The sequence below is a fragment of the Petaurus breviceps genome, unplaced genomic scaffold (assembly GCF_028583685.1).
Source record: "Petaurus breviceps papuanus isolate PSGF00001 unplaced genomic scaffold, PetGlider_PUasm1.0 37, whole genome shotgun sequence".
Lineage (NCBI taxonomy): Eukaryota > Metazoa > Chordata > Mammalia > Diprotodontia > Petauridae > Petaurus > Petaurus breviceps.
The window spans coordinates 59,807,848-59,824,560 of NW_027186296.1; the positions used below are offsets into that span (position 1 = coordinate 59,807,848).

At 38.6% G+C, this 16,713-nt stretch overlaps 1 protein-coding gene across 2 annotated transcripts in view; it reads right to left on the minus strand.

Annotated features, from left to right (window-relative positions):
* The window catches only part of SLCO3A1 (solute carrier organic anion transporter family member 3A1), a 355,744-nt gene that overhangs the window by 51,636 nt on the left and 287,395 nt on the right, over window positions 1-16,713 (minus strand). For both annotated transcript variants that reach the window (XM_069098525.1, XM_069098526.1), the window contains exon 4: window positions 11,210-11,473. In XM_069098525.1, coding sequence (XP_068954626.1) covers window positions 11,210-11,473 — 264 coding nt within the window. The remainder of the gene's footprint in view (window positions 1-11,209; window positions 11,474-16,713) is intronic.

The window sequence follows — 16,713 nt, forward strand, 5'->3', positions numbered from 1 at the left end:
CTTAACTAGTTAACTCAGCTGATTACAGAATTATTTGATCTTCACATTGACAAATTGACTGCCAATTCCAGGACCATGGATTGTGTTCTGGCCTGATCCTTTGCAAAATGCATGCTACTGGACACAAGGGAAACCAGGTGTGTGGCAGTGAATGGACCCACATGAATCCATTTCTGATATCTGAAAAATAGGGCAAAGAGTTTGTTCTCCTGACCAGAAGCAGCACAACCTTTAAAGGAGGATGTTCTCACAAAGTATGCAGTTGACTAAGACAAAAGATCCAGTTTCTACAGCTTGAATGTAAAACATACTTTTGTTTGCTAGACTTCTTTCTGTGGGATTGACAATTGGATCTGATAATTGATAATTGGATAAGCTGATGAAGTCCAAGACTCTTACTATGTTCTGTCCACACTATAAACGAGTTATGAGATGGTCACTACAAAGGCTGTTCCACAGAGATTGCAAAGCTGTGATAGGTATATCTTTAGTAATTTGTAACTTGTTACTGTATAGGACTGTACATGCTATTATATATAGTTCTACCTTACCTGCAAACTAGGTTGGTGCCAAAGGTACTAGCCTTTCTCTCAGCACACTTTTCTGGATTTGAGAAGACAAGACTAAAACATTCAGGAAACAATCTTGGGTTTTGGGAACAAATTCCAATCAGCTAGTCCCTCCATTTCTGGAGGGCACATTAAGAAGTGAAGTTTTCCTGAAGGAGTATTTGTTAGTAAGTAACAAAGAATAAGAAGGCTGGTCCAGAATTAGAATTATACCTCCTAGTTGAGCATTTCCTTTAAAGCAACCAGGAGTAACATTTCTGTATTTTATGCTTTTATCATGTAATGAATCTTCCAAGAAATACAACTGCTTCGCAATGTGAATGAAGTCAGGACCTCTAAACTCTAGACTAAACTAGATTTTGCCAATATAGTATCATAACATCATACATTTAGAACTAAAGGGGACCTAAGACAAGGAATATATGGAGGGTATGAGAACCTTAACACTGTGAGTTTGGGGGAAACATTCTCCCCAGATGAAATACCTTCTGAGACCAAGCAAACAGAATGGTGAGGTATTTTACTTCTCTCCCTATAGGTGTCAACAAGATGGACAAGAATGATTTCATTTTAAAAGAAGCCTCCCCAGGCTTAGAGACTTCCTGTTAATACAGGGAATTCTGATAAGACTAACTACAGACAAATGTATCTCCTTTTTGGTTTTCCTTTTCTGCCAAAAAAAAAAATGATACTTCTACCAGTCCATACACTCTTTGTACATTAATACATCTCTTTTCCTTTCAGTCTGGCTACTCACTTTTTGACCTCCAGTCTTGTGATCCTTATGATGGATCAGATTCTTCATGACTTCTCATGGAACCCAGGCTAGACAACTCCCGTGACAATTTTAACCTCTTTATTTTACAGATGAAGAAACTGAGGTCCAGAAAATTTAAGTGACTTATCCAGGGTCACATGGCTAGTAAGAATCTAACCCAGAGAGGGTGAACCTGCAGCCTTGAGGTCACATGTGGCCTTCTAGGTCCTCGAGTGCAGCCCTTTGATTGAACTGGATTGATTTAACTGATCCAGCCCAAATCTTCCCAACCCTGAGTCTACCACTGTATCTGCTCCACAATGTTGTCTCTCTGAGATTTATTCTCTTCTTCTGGAAAGTGAAAGAGATAGGCTAGACTAATTCTATGGTCCTTGGGCCATCTTGTGATTTTATGAGTCCCAGCAAATTTCCTAGCTAATTCTGTAGAAGCACTAAATGCTTCCAGTTTTTTTTTCCACTGGAGTCTAAAGATACAAGTTGTATGGACAAATTTCTCCTGCAAGTATTGGCTTATTTTTCTGTTTTATAAATACACTAGATTGTGGTTATTGCATGCCTTTGGGAGCAGATGAGGTCCACTTAATGCTTGAGAAGAGGCTAATATTGTTGTGGGAGAACATATGAAGTCTTATACATCTTTGACAGCCTTGGAAGAAACTGTTAATTCCTGATTTAAGGGATTATTTAATTTCTGACTTCAAGTAAAGGAAGTGGGTTTTTGTTGCTGTTGTTTCAGGAGTGGGTGCTAACCAGCTGCCCACTATGCATGTTGTCGTTGAGTCTTTCAGTAACGTCCAACTCTTCATGGTCCAATTTTGGGGATGTCTTGGCAAAAATACAGGAGTGTTTTGCCATTTCCTTTTCCAATTCATTTTACAGATGAGAAACTAAAGCAAATAGGATGACTTTTCTGGGGTCACAGTTAATAACTGTCTGAGGCCAGATTTGAATTCCTTAAAGATGAGTCTTCCTGGTTCCAGCCCAGTGTTCTATACCCATGCAGGGGACAAATAAAAGGGAAAAAATCTTATTGCACATAGGGAGGTTGGTTGATGCTTATGGCTAGGGCAAATTAGAGTACCTTACTGATACACTCCCTATGGAGAATCTTAAATCAATCAGAAAGGATTTCATGCAGAAAACCAGAAAACAGCATTCTAATTGGAGTTCTGCAGCATTACTCCATCTTCAAGAAGATTCCCTTTAGTTTAAGGATTACTCATGCTATGATACTAAGGAGACCTTCAGAAAACTACTACCAATGCTTCTTGAAGTTGTACCCAGTAGTTTTTCCTCTCTAGTTTTGAGAATGATAGCAGTTGTAGCAAAAGTGCCAAATTGCTGGTAAGCATCAGAGAGAAAAGCTTCCAATCATTCCATTTCAAATTTCAGCTTTCTTGCAAGGATTTGGTGAAAGTGGACTGAAAAGAACTCTGGACTAGATATTATCCAGTTTTTTTTTCTAATTTTAAGATTCTATGATTTTCTAATTCACTCTACCCTTCTCTGATGTCTTCTTTTTTTTTCCCTCTATAAACTTGCTATTGCTTGATCAGACCCTGAGATGCAACCCTGTAACTGTTTTTGTAGGTGCCACAGCTTCAAACCCTCAGCCACATTAGCTACTGAAGACCCAGAAAAGAAAGTTCTCAACCCCCAAGTCTTTGATACTTTCAAATAGTTCAATATCAGAAACAGATACAATTTTATTGATTGAAATAACATTAAAGAAAATCCTTTGTATCACTGAATCCTAAGTACCATGGGATGTTTCTAAGACTTTGCTGGTAAATATGTAACAATCAGCTCTTTGAAAAATGTATGTATGGCATATTTCTAAGTTTAATGTGCATTATTAAAATTTTCTTCATTACTGTAAGTCTAGACTATCAACAAAACAATACATCAAGCCCTGATTTGTAGCATTGGCCAATTTCTGAATTGTAAATGCTAAGGCTGAAAATTTAGTAGTCAGTTCTATAAATGGCAGTCAGAGCTGACTCCAGCGCAGCCCTGGATAATTCTTGACATATAGCTGAAATGTACTGTATGTGTTGTATGCCCCACTGGAATGTGAGATCCTTGATAACAGGTATTATCTTGCTTTTCTATCTGTATCTCCAGCACTTAGCACAAAGTTCTGTACAAGATAAGTACTTAAATACTTTTTTTGTTGATTGATTAATTTCATGATGTATTCAATTAATGCATTTTTTTTGTATTTCGTTTTGTCATTATTCTTAGGACAATTCCCAAATGTATTTTTCCCCCTCTAAACTAGGCTGGAAATTCCTTGGGAGAGCAAAAATATTGCTTATCTGCTATCATCATGAATATCACATCATGAATCATCATGATCACACTAATGAAATAAATATTTAAGCACAGACATCTCTTAAGAGTGATAGAGAACTGGTTGTGAAGAAAACATTTTCTCTTTTTGGAAGACCCTCTATGTCACAGTAAGAGGAGGAAGAAGGCAAAGTTGCTGTGTTTCTAGTAGATATATCTTTGCCTTCTCTGCCTTCTCTCACCCCAAAATTGAGCCCAAGTAGTACATAAAACAGAATGTGAAGTTTTTTATGAATTAAAGTTAAAAAATAAGGAGGAAAGCAACAAGTTCAAATTGTAAAGGTGAGATCTTTTTTAAATGTTATTTTTAGTGTAACATCAGCTTTCCTCCTGTTTTCATTGTCTAATTAACACATTAAAAAACCCTTGACCATGTTACTAGGTAATAGAGTTGATATTGCAGGTAAGATCTTTGAGAGTTTTGTTTGTTGTTTCAGCTGTGTCTGACTCTGAGACCTTGTTTGGGGGTTTTCTTGACAAAGATACTGGAGTGGTTTGCCATTTCCTTCTCCAATTCATTTTACAGGAAACTGAGGCAAAGGAGGTTAAGTGACTTGCTCAGGGTCACACAGCTAAGAAGCATCAGTCAGAGGTAGGTCTTTCTAACTTCAGGCCTCTATCTACTGTGTCTAGAGTATGCATTTCAAATGAAGTCAAGGAACCCCACTGCATACTGCATATAGCTTTTGTTCTATACATAAGTGGTATAGACAGATGACCTTGAAATTAGGAAGCCAAGAAGATGGCGAAGTAGAAGCAGGACCTCCCCACTGCTCCGGCTTCCACCTTCCCCAATCCATGTAAAAAGGGGACTCTAAACAAACTTTGGAGATGCAGAACCCACAAAATGACACAGAGAAGCTAACCTCCCACTGAGGACAGCTGGGCAGGCCGGCAGGAATGGTCCAGCAAGCGCTCTGGGAGCCAAGGCTTTAGCCCCAGGGTGGGCCTGACCAGCTGCTGGCAGGAGGGACTCCAGATCAGCAGCAGCTGTGGCCGTTTCCAGATTTATCAACACATAGATGCAAAGGATAAAGTGCAAGGTCAGTGCAGTCTGGTCTTTAGGACCCAGAAGGTGGGAGTACATGGCTTTTGCCCCTGGGCCGAGAAGCCTCTGAGACACTGGCACAGCCAGCCAGTGCCACATGGCAGCTTCAGCTCCTGGCCTGCAGAGTATAGGGGGACCAAGCACTAGTCTGAGGGGTAATTGCTCTTGCTTAAACCTTCTTGGATCTGGATTGCAGTCTAGGGTGGAAGTCCTGGGGTGTGTGTCCAGCTTGCCAGAGCATGTGGAGACCTCAGAGAGGGCACCCACCTCCAGCAGCTGAGAAAACCCCAGTGTGTGGGATGAAAGTTCCCCTGTCTGGTGGCAGAGTCCTACTGTGGCAAAAAGCCCAGGGGTCAAGTGACTGAGGGGCGACATGACCAGGCAAAGGAAACAAAGCAGACAGAAGATTCCAACATTAGACTCCTATTTTGGGGACAAAAAGGAGCAAAGCATGGAACAGGAGGAAGACAGTGAAGTCAGAACTCCTGCATCAAAAGCTTCAAAGGAAAATACGAGCTGGTTATAGGCCATAGAGGACCTAAAGAAGCAGATAAGAGAAGTGGAGGAAAAATTGGGAAGAGAAATAAGAACAATGCAAGAAAATTACGTAATGAGAGTCAATAGCCTGACTGAAGAAAATAACATCTTAAAAAATAGACTAACTCAAATGGCAAAAGAGGCTCAAAAAGGCAATGAGGAATAGAATGCCTTAAAAAGCTGAATTTGCCAAGTGGAAAAAGAATCTCAAAAGCTCACTGAGGAGAATCATTGCTTCAGAATTAGATTGGAGCAAATGGAAGCTAATGACTTTATGAGAAATCAAGATGCTGTTAAACAGATCCAAACAAATAAAAGAATAGAAGGCAATGTGAAATATCTCATGGGAAAAACCACTGACCTGGAAAATAGATCCAGGAGAGAGAATTTAAAAATTATTGGACTACCTGAAAGCCTTGATCAAAGTAAGAACCTAGAAATCATCCTCCAGGAAGTTCTCAAAGAAAACTGCCCTGAGGTTTTAGAACCAGAGGGCAAAATAGAGGTTGAAAGAATATACCAATCACCTCCTGAAAAATATCCCCAAAAGAAAACTCCTAGGAATATTACAGCCAGGTTCAGGAATTCCAAGATTAAGGAGAAAATATTACAAGTAGCAAGGAAGAAACAATTTGAATATTGTGGAAACACAATCAGGATAACCCAGGATCTGGCAGCTTCTACCCTGAGGGATCAAAGGGCTTGGAATATGATATTCTGGAGGTCAAAGGAGCTGGGATTAAAACCAAGAGTCACCTACCCAGCAAAACTGAGTATCATGTTTCAGGGAAAAATATGGTCATTCAGTGGAATAGAGGACTTTCAAGCACTCTTGCTGAAAAAACCAGAGTTGAATAGAAAATTTGACATTCAGATACAAGAAGCAAGAGAAGCATGAGAAGGCAAACAGGGAAAAGAAATCATAAGGAACTTATCAAAGTTGAACTATTAACATTCTTATATGGAAAAACAATAATTGTAACTTATGAAACTTTTCTCAGTAGTTGAAGGGAATAGAAATATATATATGTCTATATATGAGGGTATGTGGGCATATGAATACATATGTGAATGTGCGTATATATGTTTACAGGCATACATAGATAGAGGGCACAGGACCAATTTAACAGGAAGGGATGATACTTAAAAGGTGAAATTAAGAGATGAGAGAGGAATACAATGAGAGGAGATGGGGAGAGACATAATGGGGTAAACTATCTCATATAGAAGAGGCAAGGGAAAATGGTTACAATGGAGGGGAAGAATAGAAAGGCAAAAGGGAATGGATCAACCTTATTCCCATTGAATTTGGCTTGAGGAGGGAATGAAATACACACACTAAATAGGGTATCTCACCCTCTAGGAGAGTAGGGGGGGAAGGGGATGAGAGGGGGGATGATGGAAGAGAGGGAAGGCTGGGGGAGGGAAGTTGGAAGCACTCACTTTTGAAATGGGATGGGATCAAAGTAGGGAATAGAACAAGTGGGAGGTGGGATAGGAGGGACGGAAATATAGTCAGCCTTTTACAATATATGTACTATGTTATTGTTTTGCATTAACCACACATGTACAACCTATACTGAACTGCTTATCTTCCCAGTAAGGGTGGGTGACAAGGGAGGAAGGGAATGAATCTGGAATTCAAAGTTTTAAAATCAAATATTCAAATATATATATACTATTATTAATACTATTTTACACGTAATTGGGAAATAAGATATACAGGCACTGGGGCATAGAGATCCACTGGAAAGGTCAACAGGGGTATGGGAGAAAATATGGGAGAGAGCAGATTGGAGGAGGGGATCTCCTGTGGGACTGCTATTTTGGGGCAGTGGGTAGGGGAAAAACAGGGAGAAAATTTGTAACTCAAAATCTGGCAGAAATGAATGATGCAAATAAGAAGTTAATAAAGCATTTGAAAAAAAAAGAAATTAGGAAGGCAAATTAGTATTAGGATAATATAGATAAAATAGAAATTAAGATTCAAGTCTTGCCCCTGGCACATACCGGCTGTGGGAACCTTGGCCAGTAAGTACTTAGCTTCTCTGTGCACTAGGAAATTCTCTAAGGCTATAAATTGTGAAGTAGAGTTTGATCTGCACTGGTGGAAGGAGTTGTCTCCAGAGGAAACCACAATTTGGACCAATACATACATACACACACATACATGCATATATACATACATATACATACACACAAATGCATATGCACACGTTCACACATGTGTACATATGTGCATACACACTTGTATGGTTCTTAGTCAATTGAGTATAGACTTGGAGTAAGAAAGACCTATGCTCTAATATTTCCTCAGACACCTAACTAGCCATGTGATCCTGATCAATAACCTTTTTGTGCATCACATTCTTTATATGTAAAACCAAGGGGCTAGAGTAGATGGCCTCATGGGCCTCTTCTAGCTCTAACACTATGATCCTCTGATCCTGCTACATATAAAAGCTAAATAATACATACTAGCTCTCCTTTCATATGCTTGCATATGTAATAATTGTTGATTAAATCAATAGTTCATTTAAAAGTGTTTTGTCTTCTGAGAATTTCCAGTGTTGTATTGCTTTCCTTTAGTCTCAGATTTTTCTTTATGCTCATTAGTGGAACCCATACATAGCCTTTGGGTATGGTTAATTCTAAATTAAGAAGTATTAATTATTGGAGTAAGAGCCTATGTGTACAGAGACAAAAACCCTTTGGGTGACGCTCAACCTTTATAGAGTTGTAATAGCCATTCGGTATTTGCATAGTTTTGTGACACCTCTCCCTCCCCAACCCCTTGTCATTTCCCTAGGCTAGAGAATAGCAGTATCAATTTGTTCTATTCAGTTAAACTCTCATTTTCCCTCTTTTCAGTCCTTAGCAAGTGCTATGTACATCAAAAACATTTTTTCATGATGAAATTAAATTAAAATGAATCTTATTTTAAAAATGTTATGACTCCCCTTATAAAAAATGGAGCTGTCCTTAGGTGTTGCAAAATCTGAACTGGCAAGTCCCATTGTAGTCCCTTTTATTGAACTTGACCAGTATTCTAGAATGTAATTTAGCTCCCACTCAATACCCGCCTTTTTCATTTCTGGTTTCTTTCTTTATCAAAATGATACCTAGACTCTTGCTGCTCTATCATCAGGGGTAAGCAGATGGGTCTCTGGAACGGCAGATTCCATCATCTTGCCTTGGCTTCACTAAAAAGTAGGCCTGGAGCTTTTTGAATTGGGTCAGTTTGCTTTGTGTATGTTTCTCTCTAAGTCAAAAATGTTTATGGGGCCAAGTTTTAAGAAAATTCAAGGGGAAATACATAAAATCCTAGAGTCCTCTGGTATGCTACTCTCAAACTGGTTTTCTGGAATTGGTAATAAAACTGCAGACATTTCCAGGAGTCATAACACTATTAAATGAACTATTAACTTCATATGCTTATATTCATATTTATTTACTGAGAAGTAGCTGGCATATATTATTTATGCTTCCTTATGGGATACAGCTTGTGTGGTATGCTTCGATGCTTAAATACTTATGTGCACCTGTGAATTTCACCTATGTGAATATACCTTTCACTGATGAATAATAATATTAGCTAATAATAGAATCAATTAGCACTTTAAAGCTTGCAAAATGCTTTACAAATAACATCTCATTTTTATCCTCCCAGCAACCCTGTGAAAGAGATGCTATTATTATTTTTCCCATTTTACAGATAAAGAAACTGAGGGAGACAGAAATTAAGTGACTTGCCCAGGGTCACAAAGCTATTAAATATACACTAAAGGTCTAGTTCTGGTTATTTTTAGCATTTTAGGGGATATTAGTACAATATTTGGACAATACATCTGTCATGTCCTCACTTTTACTACATTGTCAGTTCATTTGATTTCCTAATAATACGTGTTTTGATGGCAATTATTTGACATTTTCCATTTTTAAAAGTCACTTGAAATTTTCTATAGACTCTGCTTATACCAATTATATATATTTCCATTTACTTTATGGTGACCTGCAATACTATTCTACAATCAGTCAATCAATTAATCAATATACATTTATCAAATGCTTGATTGTATGTCAGATATGAAAATGCTGGAGATACAAAGACATTGTCCCAACCCTCAAAAAGTTCAGGGAGTGAGGAGGCAGCTAGGTGGGTGGCATAGTGATTAAAGTTGTTTGTCCTTCGTTTATGAAGAGGACTAATGGACTTAGAGTCAGCAAGACCTGATTTTGAATCTTTCTTCAGATACTTACTGAGTGCCTCTGTGCAAGTGACTTAGTTCTCTGTGCCTCCATTTCCTTATTTATAAAATGGAGATAATAACAGCACCTACCTCACAGGGGTGCTGTGAAGATCAAATGAGGTAACATATGTAAAACATGTCGTAAACTTCAACCTAGGAATATACACTGTTGGGGCGGCTAGGTGGTGCAGTGCATAGAGCATCAGCCCTGGAGTCAGGAGGACCTGAGTTCAAATCCGGCCTCAGACACGTAACACAACTAGCTGTGTGACCTTGGGCAAGTCACTTAACCCCAATTGCCCCTCCAAAAACAAACCAAAAAAAAGGAATATACACTGTTAGACTAACTCAAATGGTATCACTTTTATTATATAAATGCATACTCTTAAGGTGGTGCAGTAGATAAGAGCACTGGACCTGGAGTCAAAAGACCAGACTTCAAATCTGACCTTAGACACTTATTACTTGTGTGACCCTGGGGAAGTCACTTAACCCTTGCCTGCCTTTAAAAAACAAAATAAAACTGGAGAAGGAAATGATAAACCAGTCTAGTATCCTTACTAAGAAAATCCCATGGACAGTTGGTTCATGGGGTCATGAAGAGGCAGACACAGCTGAATGACTGAACAAAAATAATATGGTTAATCCTTGAGACCTACTCTGAGCTTGTCCAGTATAGGATTGTAATGGAAAGCACCTGAATGTCAAACTCCATTAATTAAATTGGTTCTTCCTGGGAAGTTACATTAGTTTCTAAATATACAGGTATACTCCAGTCTCTAGAAACACACCTACACATTTACTCCTACAGAATTTTAAGATCAGGAATAGATTGGATTTACCGCATCTGCAGATTATAGATTTTTTTTTAAAGGTTCCTTTGGATGAATTCTCTAGTAACATGGGCCCTAATTTATTTCATTATTCTTTCATTTCAAAATGCTGTTTTTACTTTGGACTTGCTTTCCTGGATGCTTCATTTCTAAAATTGAGCCATTGTTATGAATCGCCAGGGAACAGTACCCGAGAAACCAGGGATCACTGGGTATATGATATCAAGGACAGGGTTTGACAGACATCAAGGAACTTTTGAGTTCAATATCTTCTAGTCTATTAGTTTTCTCATCTTTTCCCTGAGCTTTTTTAAGCTGTTGAATCAAATATCAAAATAACTCTGAATCCCTTTCACCAAATGTTTACAGATGCACTTTGATTGCTAACATTTTACCAGAAACATTATCATTTTTTCATTTAAGTGTCTTAAAAGATTCTTAAATATGATGTTTTTATGTCTGAGGCCAAATTCCTTGGCCAAAGGAACATAGCTACAACTTTTAAATGCAAGTCAACAAGAAAAACAATTCAATTTATATAAATTCACTTTAGAAATAGCTTTTTAGGAATACTGGAGATCCAGCCTGCAAAATGAAGTACACTTCTATAGCAAGATATACCAGATCTTGTAGTAGTCTAAAGAAGTTGGTACAACTTCTTATATTTTTCCTGGTGTACTACCATAGATTCAACAAGTATAAATTTTTCTGAATTGTCCAGAGAGGGAAATCACAACAGAAATAACTTCTCTTTTAAAGCTCACATTAGAACAGGGTACTGAATTTAACTATTCACCTTCAGAAGGTTAGAGAGGATCATGAAGAGCTAGAGAATTCATTACCTCTTAGCTGCTGAAAACAGGAAGTGCTGTTGTCTGCCTCGAGTGGGTACCTCAGGACCCCATTGCTGGGCTTGGGTCTTTCGTAGTCTCTTTCAGGGAGCATGGCTTGCTCGCTCTCCACTGTGGGATCTGGGTGTGGGGACAGGGACTGTGGAAACCCAAACATCAAGAGAGAGGAGAAGAAGAGTAAGGCACCGCAGAGCAGGAAGCCTACCCACCAGGCACCGATCCAGCGGGGGTCATCTGGGGTGATCTCCAGGACACCTGCAACGGCAAGATCACAGCTTAGATACCTCATTTATAAGAAGGAGCCACAGGGATTTAGAGATAAATGCTACACATTTTAGTGTGGAATGTTTGAATTTTTCTCTCCACATGTATGGAATTCCATAGTGAGGTGACTTTGGAAATGGACTGCATCTCGGGGAACTGATCAGTTCCATACCAATGTGAAAACATCAGTTTCTCCTTTGGTCTATGACTGACCACTTTTTATTCTTCTCTCTTAGTTTGTTTCTACTCTCTTGGAGTGGAGGGGGAGGGGTGAAGAACAGCAAAGATCCAGGTAACATTTATAAAACATCTGAGAATTGACTGGTTAGTGAACATGCAACAGTGATGTAAAACAAACAAAGAAAGTTTATGGTCCTTCTAATTTCATTCCTCAAAGTATTTAAATTGTGAGATCCTGGGCTATGTACTTACTCATTGCCTTCAACTGGATAACACACACAATGCATGTGTGCATATGTGAATAAACATATGCACATATATGTGTACCTGCACACACATGTATACACACATATATCTATATCTATACACACATACATACACAATAAGGCTGCTATTTTCAAGTTGACATTTGGCAACTTGATTAAAATCTTGGTTGGTACTTCGGATTTTAGACTATCTTATTTAATAGTCCTTTGAAAAACAACTCATATATATTCAAGATAGAGTTTGGTTTTCTTGAAGTGTCTTGCATATAGTAGACACTCACTAAATGTTTGTTGACTTTGAATAAATAAACGAATGATTATACCTTAGGGCATCAGTGAAAACAACATTATAATAAGCTATGTACAATAAACTGAATTTGTGAGTATTTCTACAACTTGAAAATAAATACTAAGCTTTTTGATGGAGTAGAACAGGGAAAAAGAGCCCACAAAACAGTTCCATGTTACCTTGGAACTAAGAGTCCTAAAGGTCCATGACCCAATGTATTAATACAACCAGATGTGGAAGAGATAAGGCTCTTTCTGACTCTGTTGCTGACCCACTATAGGACACTGGGTGAGCAACTGTGATTCTCAGTGCCCTGCCTGTGAAATGACTAAAGTGACTCTTTCTAGAAGATTCTGGCAGCTGGTAGCCAGCCTTTGGAAATTACAAGTATAGATGCAGTAGAAGTTATGACTGCCTTCACACAGGGACCAAATCAAATGTTACCCAGGGTCATTGGTACTAATGTGAATTTCTGTATTCTGACTGATAAAGGGCACAATTTAGGGAATACAAACTCATGATAGAAGCATCACTAAACTGAAACCAGTTCTGAGGTGGTAGAAAGTAAAAACAACAACAACACATACATGCAAACTAAAAAGGAGCAAAAAGAAACAAAATTGCCTCCAGCGGCTGAGCAGGGATGTTTTCCCCAGTCATTTACTTTGTTTCTTCACCTGCTGCAAGGCGATAAATGAAAACAAAAAGAGGTAAAAGGCGCGGCTGTTTCTTCCTCTGTTGTGTGTATAGTCAGTAAATGGGAAATAGGAGAGTTGGCAGATGTGAATGAGAAAAGAGAAACCCGGGCAGTTATTTTGGGGGACCCAAATTAGTAACACATTAGAAGTCGTGTTTTCGTTAGAAACATAACAATGTCTGCTCTCTGTGTGTGAGAAAATATCCCACGGACTTAAGGGAAATGTTTCTGTGAATTTGTCGACTCATTTCTGTTTGAATTTAGTATGTGTGTAGAATAGTATAGCAGCACATTTGTTTATAATTTGTGAGATTCCAGACAGGACTAAATGAACCCAAATAGGCACCTTATCTTCTGAAAAAAAAAAAAACTGGGGAAGGTGTGTGAAGGCAGGAGGAGATAGAGGTTTTAGAGGTCCAGGGACTATTTTGGAGAAGTCAAAGGTTTTTTCCCCTTCTATATTCATTGCTCAGTACATTGTGAAAGAGTAAGAGAAGATGCAAAGAAGAAACTAAATGACAGAGGAAGTGACTTCTTTTGGGAGCAGAGAAGCTATATATGGTGCTTCATAATTATTGAGTGTGATTTTAATCATTCTGAAATCACCATAGCTAGAATGGAATCTTTTTCCAGAAAGTCAGCTTCTATCATCTCTACCCTAAGGTAAGTCTTTGGACAAAGTGATGAATTGTGAAACATTGAAACTGGGTACTGAGAGAATCTGGAGAATCTTAGTGGCATTCTTACCATCATGGTTTGGTGGAATGAAATTTTGATTTGGAGTCAGAAAACCTGGGTTCGAGTCCTGACTCTTATCATTTACTAGCTATGTGGCTATAGGTAAGTCACTTCTCTCCTGTAGGTCTGAGTTTCCTCATCAGTAGAGTGAAATAATAAATGATAATGATGGTGATGGTGATGGTGATGATGGTGATGATGGTGATGGTGATGGTGATGATGGTGATGGTGATGATGGTGATGATGATGTACAACATGTACAAAACTGAACTCATTATTTTTGCCCCCAAGCCCTCTTCTCTTCCTAACTTGCCTGTTCCATCCTCCCAGTTGCCCAGTCTCAACACCTAGGTTTATCTTCAAATCTTCACTCTCTCTTACCTCCCATAGACAATCAGTTGCCTAATTCTATCAATTCTACCTTCATAATATCTTCCTTATATGGACCCTTCTCTTCTCTACTGTTGTCACCGTCCTGGTTCAGGTTCTAGTTATCTCACTCTAGTACTGTGGCAGTAGTCTTCTGGCTGGTCTCCCTGCTTCAAGTCTATCCTCACTACATTCTGTTTTCCACTCAACTATTAGATTGCTTTTCCTAAAACACTGGTCTGACCACGTCATCCCCTGTTCAAAGTTTCCTATTACCTCCAAGATAAAATATAAAATCAACTCCTCGTTGATTTTCTCCTAGTCTCCTTATACCTTCCTCCCCTTCTCCAAGTACTCTGAGATCCAGTGACACTGGTCTTCTTATTCTTTACATGACACTCCACCAGCTGAATCCATGCATTTTCTCTGGCTGTCCTCCATGGAATTCCTCTTGGAATTCTCTCCTTTAACTCCATCTCCTAAATTTCCTAGATTTCTTTAAGTCTCAGCCAAAATCTGAAGAAGTCTTTCCCAATACCCCTTAACGTTAGCACCACTGTTGATTATCTCTGTATCATCCTCCCTGTATCTTGTTTGTCCTCAGTCATAGGTATAGGTTTCATATACAACATAGTTGCTTGTATGGTGTCTCCTTGAGAAAAGGGTCTATTATTTTTGCCTATATTTTTATCCCTCGTACTTAGCACAGTGCCTGGAGGCACTTAAGAATTTTGCTTGTTGATGTCCTTCCTAACATGATGGCTATTGTGAGGGAATGCTTTGTGAAGTATAAAATACTACAAAAATATGTTATTAGTAAGGAAAACCTCTTCAATTCCCTCTCAGCCCTATTGTTCTAAAATTCTATAATAAACTGCTTGAATTAAAGAGAATTGTAGTCTTTTCCCGTTAAGTTTGTGATAGAAAAGACATGAGCCTCATACTTACAAACCAATGACCTGTTTCATTTACCTTAAAATATAGAACTACCAAGAGATAAGAAAGGCAGTATGGGATAACAGAAAGAGCCTTGAACTTGAAAGTCAGGAGACCCACATTTAAAGCTGAGCTCCACATATGAAAGGTAGATACACAACCTTAAGTAAGTCACTTGACACCTCTGTGCCTCAGGATCCTCACCTGAAAAATGGAAATAATTACTTTCTTTGCTTCTTTCACGGAACTATTGCCAGGGAAAGGCTTCCTGAGCCTTAAAGCCGGTCAAGAGGGTCAACTGTTACAATTTTCAGTGTGAGTCTTTACACCATGGGAATTGACAAATGCTAGGGTTTGATTTTATCTATTTTGCTCATTTTCTAGACTTAAGAAAGTAAGGGATAAAATGTTAATAATGCAGATTAGGCTTATAAGTGTGTAATGTGTGCACTTTTTTTTTCTTGAAGAGTCCGTTGTAAAACAAGCAAAAAAAAACCCCCCAAAACCAAAACAAAACAAAAACATTTACCAGCACAGCCTTGCTAGGAGTTGACTCTAGCCTTTGCTTAAAGTGACATGTGGCAAAATGACAACCCCATTTCATGATGGAGAGGACAAAAGATCTCACTTAACCAATATCATTGTCTTAAAATGTTAAGGATTCATATTTAATGGGCAGAGGATTGTTGGGTCAGTGTTGTTTGCAAGCTGCTGAAGATGGTGCTGCTAATTAGCTGGTTAGACAATATGTTGTTTAGGAGGCACCACTTCTAGGTTTGCTCTTCACTTCTGACAATGAGATTTTCTCACCTTTTGTGTGCTATGGGGTGCATAATAACAACAATAACAATAATTAGCATTTATGTAGCACTATCAGTTATAAAACACTTTAATAAATATCTCATTTTATCCTGACAACAACCCTGGGAGGTAAATGTGATTATTATCCTCATTTTATAGATGAGGAAACTAAAGCAGGCAGAGGTTAAGTGACTTGTCAAATATCACAAACTAGTTAGTGTCTGAAGCCAGATTTGAACTCAGGTCTTTCTAACTCCAAGTCAAGTACTCTATCTGGAGTCACCTGACTGAGAGAGCCCATTGTCACTATTGGGAAACAATACTTCCAAGTATATGTCCTGCGTCATTTGGAATGATCCTATATCTTCCTATTATTTCCCCATATATTCTTACTATGCCTCCCTTATCAACTCACTATCCCACTTTCTTTTTAATTTTTTTTATTTTTGGAGGGGGAGGGCAGGGGAATTGGGGTTAAGTGACTTGCCCAAGGCCACACGGCTAGTTTAAAGAGTCTGAGGTTGGATTTGAACTCAGGTCCTCCTGATTCTAGGGTTGGTGGTCTCTTAACTGTGTCACCTAGCTGCCCCTACTATTCCACTTTCTATAGCAGCTCTTTCAAACCTTTTCACCTCTCTCTCCTCAAACTCTCCCTCCTTTATTCTCTCAGCAGAGAACCTTGCCTCATATTTTACAGAAAAAATTGAGTCCATTTGCTGTGAACTCCCTCTTCTCCCCTCCTCATTTCATATGATGAAGTGGTCTTAATTTCTTACCAAGTCTAACCCCTCTGCTTGATCCAGTGATTCCATTCTGTTCTGTCTCTGCCTACAGATTGCCCCCTTTATTGTCCCTATGCTTTCACTTATTTTCTTCTTCTTCTCCTTCTCCTTCTTCTTCTTCTCCTTCTTCTTCTTCTTCTTCTTCTTCTTCTTCTTCTTCTTCTTCTTCTTCT